This window comes from Opisthorchis viverrini, assembly GCF_000715545.1.
Source record: "Opisthorchis viverrini unplaced genomic scaffold opera_v5_426, whole genome shotgun sequence".
Lineage (NCBI taxonomy): Eukaryota > Metazoa > Platyhelminthes > Trematoda > Opisthorchiida > Opisthorchiidae > Opisthorchis > Opisthorchis viverrini.
Genome location: NW_008752086.1, coordinates 164,007 through 172,290, shown reverse-complemented (window position 1 = coordinate 172,290; position 8,284 = coordinate 164,007). Strand labels below are relative to the sequence as shown.

Below are 8,284 nucleotides of genomic sequence, written 5' to 3'. Positions count from 1 at the left end.
TCCACTTGGCCATTTGGTTGTGGATGTAACGATGGTGATCGCACATGTCTGCTATTTTCTTGACAGAAAGCGGAAAATGCAGCGAACTTGAATGCACTGCCGTTGTCAGAGACTCCAAAGTGACCAAGCGCGCTGTAGCTTTGAAATGGTAGCACAATCAGTAAAATGGTTCATGTTAAACACTTCTGGCCATTTGCTATAGGTGTCTACTTGGATCAGATATTGTTGGCCATTATTTGGTGCCGCAAAATCTACATGTAATCGTGACCATGGATTTTCTTGAACAACCCATGGACATAATTATATTCTCCGAGAGGCTTTAGTACAGCATCCAAGGTCACCTTGAAAGAGATAGTTGAATTTTGTGTTGAGTGTGTTAGTAAAGTGTTTTGCAATCTCTGAGGAGAAAGAAAATTTCGGAGCGCTGCACCTAGATGATAAAGGTACACTGAAAAGATCAATTTTTTTCAATCCAGTCAAGTCCAAGAATGTTCAAATTGGGACAATCAGTGAGATAACAAGTTCCTGAGAAATATAGCTTGTTTAATGGTACATTACAGGCCAACTTGCCAGTCAGTAGTAGGGTACTGCCAGATGCACTTTGGGCCTGATGATTCATGAACGACACAAAAGGTTTTCCTATCAACTCCCAACTGGAACGTGAGATCAACATAATATTTGAAGCTGTGTCGAGCTGCAGACGGATTGGAATTTTGTTGATGAGAACTGTAAGGTATTTCCTTCGGGAATCAAATTCAATTTGGAATGTTGCAAACACATCAGGACTATGGACGTTTCTTATACGACTATTTTTTTGACTGTGGTGCTGATTGAACTGTTGAAGTTCTTTGTTTTCGGGTACTGTGGATTTCTGAGTACAGCAGAAACGTGCATAATGCCACCCGCCACAGGACTAACACGATGATGGCGGTTGTTTCTCATGTAATTGGGATTAGTAGGTCGTGACGTCTGCTGTACCATTGCGGTATCGTGCTTAAGATTACGCAAACGGCATTCGGTGGTGAGTACTCTCATTATAATATCCTTCTCGTGCTCAAACTTGGAAAGCAATCGAGTGCGAATATCTGATTCTTGCAGAAACTGAAGAGCAGCCACAAATTAGACACTTGAACTGATCCTCTGTAAGTGACTGCAATTGAAATTTTTCACACCCATGGTTGACGACACCGGCAAAAGTGATGTAATTGTGGGCATCGCGCTTGGCCAATTTGAGACAACTGTATCAAACATTAAAAAGTGAATGTTTCTCACCGAAAACTTCACTCAGTTGTTCCACTGTTTGTGCAAAGTTCAGATTCTTTGGGTGTTTGGGAAGAATGAATTTCAGGAATCGACCGTGCTCGAGGGTTCCGAATTTTCGAACCAATAGATGGGATTTCCACGCATCATCTTTGTCGGTAAACTCAATCTCGAATATATCTTCCCAGCGAATGTACCATGAATCGCATGTGAGACCAGGTGCTGGTTCTTAGAGAAATTCGGTAATAGTTGCTGCGATGGAATCGGCAAAGGATAAGAAAGTGCCGCTTTGAGATGGAAACGATATCTGATAACTTGAGTAAGAGACTAAATAAGTCACAATTGCGCTTGTTACTGTTAAGGGATTGCTTTCAAGTCCTCGGCCGAAATTGACATGTTTATGTTCGCTTTGTGTTCCCGTCTCCAGTTTTATATCCACTTTGGTAATGTATCAGTCTGAATTGTTAGTTTAGACAAGAGACGACTTCTAGGAAGTTATACTGCAAACAAGTGGATCGTTTCGCGATATGGAATTCAACTGAACCAGAATATATGAAGGGTTAACAGTCCAATAGGATACCAGTGAGATGCTGAAACAAGGTTTCAGTATACTGGACAAATCGTTAGCAAATTGGATTTGTTCGTTTGTAGGTAGTCCTCCTAACAGTGGCGACTGACGGACGAAAACTGGGAAACGGTATGCATGTCGTTGAGTCGAATTTTTCGAACTCTGACGGCCATTGTAGGCTCTTTTTCTGGTGAGTAACCGGTCTTTTCGGCACCGTGATTGATAAAGGGCCACATACGCTGAGCGTGATTAATATGTCCCGTAGGCTAATCAACCCGTCTCATGTAAACAAGCAAGAATGTCACCTGGCCGCAATATTAAGGTCGTCGCAAGTTCAGTACTTTCGTATAGCTCGTTGCGCTGCGACACAGGCAGACCGCCAAGCGCCTCAGGGGATCATGGAAATCACTGCCCAGCAAGAGTCAATATCAGAAAGTGAATTGACCGGAAGGGTTAATCATTTTTCACCATATTTCGATCTCTCATCATTGGGATCTATAAGCTCGTGCATGGCTAGACAAAGTGTGCGCGACTTTCGTACCTCCGAACAATACATGACAAACCATCAACTTACTAGTGAGCCATCAGATTCCATGTGCCACGTAACGCGTGCCAGTCAGTAATTGATCCACATCAAAGAAAGCTGATGAGAATGGGATCGATTCGCTGCTTAGGTTGGCAGTTTCTTTTGTTTCGGAAGTTACTGCAGTGCAGCATGCCTGTGATCAGCTGATAACCGCATCAGGCGTTTGTATGAGTGTGGATTCCGGTCCAAATCGATCACTTTATTGAGTTGCAGAAAGATTAAGCCCACATATCCACATAAGCCACAAAAATAGCATTGCTCTTCATGAGGAGCCCAAGTATCATGACAGCTTACTGAGTGTCAGTTTTTCTTTGGCGTAACCATATGCGCATGAACGGGTCAGAATTGCCATCTTGTTATTTAGGTGCTGTGGCAGATATGACCAGTCATGGCCCCAAGATGGCTACTACTATTATCCACGCAAACAGATTTATCATCCCGACAGTTGAGGACCATAATACTCCAGGAATAAGCAGCCGTGGTCGCCTCTAGACTACCATAGAACAGTGACCGGAAGCGATGAGCCAACGAGGAGGCCCGTCGGGTTGTTATACACTGGATCCTCATTGAAATAGTACACAGTGGAAAGTGAATCAAGCCTACGAGCCACAGTGGTCTGTTTATATTGTCCAAAAGTGTGAACACTAGTAAGTCAGATGCATTGGTTGTCAAAATTTTCACCTGTCTATAGTTCATATGGTTGAATGACGCGTAGGCGCGGTGGCCAACAGAGATTGTGGAGGATGACAGAGCTACCTGTTATAACGGATGAGCCTTTCGGTGTGGACTGCTCTTCAAGTTACTTCCTCCAAACACTTTGTGCAGTATACTGGTATGGGGACCTGAAGCGTGAAAAGCTGCCTGTGCAACAAAGTACGTGCTCTATGGAAGAAGACGAATAAGCTAGACCTCTGTACTTCGGTAGGGCTTTTCTTTTGTGCAATGCCACCTGGTAGATACCCTTTGGAGCAATTTCACGTAGCAATGATAGAAACGCTGTTCATGAGCCAAAATATACGCCCATGCCGATTACCTTAGGACATTGGACATTCAACTGTCAATACTTCTGTTCATTGAGAAGAGCCATCACGCGTATTTTTATCGGGCCGGCTTACCGGATTAGATAAAAATTGTCTCCAATCGTTCCACTTTGTAGGTAACTCTTTAGAGTGCACCCTCGCATCATTTTTTGTAGTATCAGTGTTTACATTGCAGTTCCCAGGTAAATAACTACTACGGACACTTGTCTCCCAACATTTCTGTGAGAATAATTTTCATAGACATCATCAATATTCTCATCAGTAGCACCATTTTCGGCACAACTGCCTCACTAGCGTACCATCGCAATCCGCCTAAGAAGTTTTGAGGCGAAGAGAATACAACGCTCGCGGGAATGAAGTCTGGACTGGCGTGCCAAAAGTCAGAGAGCTAAGACTTGACTGACGGAAGTCGTATCGGTAGGTATGAAAAAGTATGCGGTCTCGACATCTATGTCAACCTTAGCGTATAGGTAGGACCAGAAGCGCCATCAGAACAGTTACTTTTCGCACATTTTATAGTGTTGTATTTGGAAATTAGCTCACTGAGGGAAGCAAAAGCTTTCTTAAGTAGGAGTTCAAATTACCGGGTCAGGATTGAATGGTACCGTAGAACAATACCTTGGAGATGCCTGAGTGGCTTAGCAAGGCTATCAGACGAATCATGAGTGGGTGAAGAAAGTGGCAGGATGCACTGGTGCTATATAGGGAGAGGGTGGGAAAATAGTGTCGACATTTTTACATTGTGGGCGAGAAAAAAACACTCACTAGGCCGCCCAAGGGTCCACGGAGATAACCGGTGGTTGGTAAGCAGTCCGTCTGCGCTGGTGAAAGAGCTATAGCAATGTTTCGGACAGCCCTTTCTTTTGCTCCTTCATCATGGACCGCAGTTGGAGTTCTTCAGTCGTTCAAGACCAGTCAATCACAAATGATTAACTTTTCAACTGAGGATGACTGGCTGAATAAGTCACACTAGACTAATTACTAAGCGAAGAAAGATAAGTCCTTTGTCGATGTTTTTGGAGAGCTTGGAATCTGCAACGATGGCTTTAGGCCTTGCGACACTGCGGTTGCAGCTGGAACCAATGTGCCTACGGTACACGGTTTATAGGTAATAAATTGATTGGTACGATTTCCAGGCTGGTCGGGTGAGAAACTATTAAGACTGACTTCGTCGAGCTTTCTTGCAATTACGAGAAAAACAGCGATGCTGGGTACATAAATGGGAGAGAGTTTTTTGACACGTTCGAAGAAACCTGTAAAGCCATAAACAAATTACAGGAGTGAATCATTCTTGTGCAGCCTACGAACGAACTAAATGAAACAGGTATAGCTACCATGACTGGAAATTCCATCTGAGGTTCATTAACCTTCACTGAACTTGATGCGTGACCACATTTCTCATACTGTGGGCAGACTAAAAAATACGTAAAACAAAGATAGGATCAGCCAACTAAGCGCGATTTTTTCCGCTGAAGGTAGGAAAACATTTGAGCTGCAGCTCAGTATTGGGTAGGAAAGGTCACAGCAATCTAATACACATCTTAGTTTTGTCACACATTCTTTGTCCCCTGTTGGTTTCTTCCACATGATCACTGAGAATCAGTCAGGTACTTTGGGGTAACCACCCAACTGTCTTCGTATGGAAGACACTGTTTATATTGTGTGAACTTACGTTCGCTTCAAGAGGAATTGCTCTTTTCAGCCTACTATCGGGATGTTAGAATCGACTGGCGAAAGTGGATGGTGTTAGGGCTCTCCTGGCAAATCACATTATCGATGGGACTCAAAATATAGGTTACATTATGCACATCTTTGAGGCTATCGCTTGGCAGTTGCGGCCCCTTATTAGTTTGCTCACTAGTGTATGCTAATTATGTGACTAGGTACTAGTTGCTGTTGCTTTTGACAAACTATCTCCTAAATGCTTCGGGGAAACTGCTGTAACCGACCACCCTTGTTAGGGAAATTTTCAGTTAGAGTTGTGTCGTCAACAGTGACCGAGAAAAGGACCCCAGTGACGATGCTGGATGATTTCTCCAGAGGTTGGAAATCACCCTATGGTCATACTAATTATTTCTGTAGTTTATATTCGGAATACTGAAATTCAGTCATGCATTCGTTGTCTCAATTTCATACTTCTAGTCCATGTTCACGACCTAATTTCTCACTACTTACTGTCACTAACTCGACTTTGATAAAACCCGACTCCTAACTCACAGGACCTGATCAGTTCCTAGGGCTCAAGATAGCTCAGTGGTTAGGGCGCCGGCCTATGAACCGGAAGGTCCATGAGCTGAACCAAACCTCAGCATTTTGACTGCTTATGTCTAGGCCCGGGCAACCTGGCAGTATCCAAGCCCTCGTGTTTCCTTCCGTTTGCATGGCAGTTAGGCACCGAAAGGGTGCTGTAGATGAACGATTTTTTTCGAACGAGCTGTTCCTTCGGCCGATGAATGCATGGCTACCACGGCTGCACTGGTTCAGCTCACTTGTTACCGACACATCAATCAGTAACCCCAACGGAATCATAAAAATTGGATCGTTCATCTGATTTTTACACATTCCACTTCTTTAGCTCATCTAAACCAGGTCTTGCTGCAACCTGCCCTGTATGTGAGAAGGAACATTCGTTTGCGCTTGATTTTAACTGCATTTAAGTTGAAGTCGACTGCAGGAACGGAAATAAGTCGGTCTAGCGTGCGAACTGAAGACTGGATGAAATAATCCATGCGGTGCATACGTAGATAAAGAGTGCAAGAATAATCTGTAAGTGTGTGCGCACCTAGCTGGGTGGGTTAAACCGGAGGTAAGAATTTTACTAACCGTTAGTGTAGAATGAATTTGATCACTGTTGTAATAGATGCCTCGATGTGGTGCCCTCGGGGTACTGCAAGCCCTTAATACAAGCTAAGGTCTTTCGGGGGCCTTCTAATGATTCATTCCGCCAACTTTTATTATAATCATCTTGGAATAGAACAGCTGCTGGATATGTCGTTGACAACCGAATTCGGTCCACCTCAATGCAAGTCCCCTTAATGCAACGAGCTGCCACTTGTGATTTTAGCATGGCAGTCTGATAGCGGCCAGATGTACCAACAACTACATTTGCCAATTGTCTGGACATCTTTCACTTTTTCTAACAGAAGGAAACAAATTGTTAGACCTTGTGGAGGTCATCATAAAATGTTTTCGCAACAGCTTCTCCAGTCGGCACGAGCTAAACACACGTCTAAGGGAAAATTGAGATTCCCAATTCGGTTGATGATGAAATCGACTAATCTTCATTTATTATACATGTTTTGGAAGACAAAACTGCCTCTTGATTCTCTTCCCTTAAGTGAGCTGCCATGCCCCTCATTCTATTTCCTGGAATGGGATGTAAGGCAAATCAAAGTGAATCCGTCTGTTTCCAACGGGCACTGAAAGCCACCACAAACTCTTGAAACCATGTCTCGCTAAATCTGTGGGATCACATATAACCTAAATGACTAACAGTTATACACATAAGCATACTGGCTCCTTCGTTTTGGACTTTCAGGACCAACGTAAGCGAGTCAACTATACAATCTATGCTTGTCGCAACAGATCAGGCAATTTCAATTTGGGTGATTCATCGGCCTTTCAACAAGACTGGTCAGATTGACCACACCCAACACTATCTTGACTTCATGTGAATTCTGAATCTATAACGAGAGCCATCAACTGATATTGCAGCGACCCGAGTAAACCTAAAGTCACGTCAGCCGTAATGATCCATCCTAACAGTATAGGTATGCATCCGTGTGCAGTTTATCCTGGTTGCTAGTTGGTTGTGTTTCGTAAGCTAATTGGTTTGAATCGCACTACAGATACTAGCTCCTTATGATTCTCTGTAAGAATACAGTGGATGTACAGTGTCTTCTGATCTATTACTATGAGTGGTTTTCGCCTGCACGTCTAACTGACGGCTAGTTGTATAAGGCAGATGTTGTTTTTTCCGATGCATTTAATGGCTTTCTAATATTAGTACTGGACCCGACTCCGGGGGCAGTAGTCTCCTAATTTTAGTGATGTCGACTGGGTCAATGTGACATTCTCAGCGTACACCTTCAACTTAGCAGAAAAAGAGTCTTGTGCCAAAAATCCATAGGATTCGGATGACGGTGATGGCATAATGTGAATCTGGTTGGACAGTCTCAGCTCTGTGGCCGTGGATTTCTTTCAAAGTAAAAGCTCGGAGCAGTTTAATTTTTAATTAAATGATCACACTCATCTAACAAACCTCTAGGGAGATTTGAGCGAGCAATTTACGCCGGCGCTCCGTCTGAGAGGTATTCACTGGAGTAGGGGTGTGGGCGCTCAACAACAGATCGTGTTGTTGAAGGAGGATGCAGGGCACTTACATTTTGTGATAACTAAAAGCCTTGAGGCTGTGGGCCCGAACGAATCAAGTAATTAGTATGTTCACTTGTGTTGATGATCCTCAAAAGGGATGAAGCAGACTACTCATGAGGTTGCTGAAGGCGTTTCCACAGCCGGTTTCGCCCTCCTTGGGGCTCATCAGTTTGTCGCAGTCCACGAGTTTCCATCAAGTTTATGTTCTACTTGAACCCAAATAACGAAATACCCACATTTGCATATCAATTTGGTTTTGACGGGAGGCTCAACTGGAGCCCAGCTAAATCTCTCGTTTATGATGCTTTCAAGCAACTGAATGTGCTGCATGATATTTGGGGTACCTCGATATAGTGTATAAAACTTTCTTGAGTAAATGTATTGACAAGTAAAGGTTTCCCGAACTCGGTCCTCTAGCATAGAACTCCATTGCAACCGGAACACTCCGAATACCAA

The 8,284-nt window shown here is 43.6% G+C and overlaps 1 protein-coding gene across 1 annotated transcript; it reads right to left on the bottom strand.

Moving 5' to 3' along the window:
- Nucleotides 1-1,344: 1,344 nt before the first annotated feature.
- On the bottom strand, nucleotides 1,345-6,016 carry T265_10947 (hypothetical protein; the record flags this gene model as incomplete). Its single annotated transcript, XM_009177466.1, has 2 exons — nucleotides 1,345-1,567; nucleotides 5,733-6,016. The coding sequence occupies 2 exons, from the start codon at nucleotides 6,014-6,016 to the stop codon at nucleotides 1,345-1,347; spliced, it is 507 nt and encodes a 168-aa protein (XP_009175730.1).
- Between the last annotated feature and the right edge of the window lie 2,268 nt (nucleotides 6,017-8,284).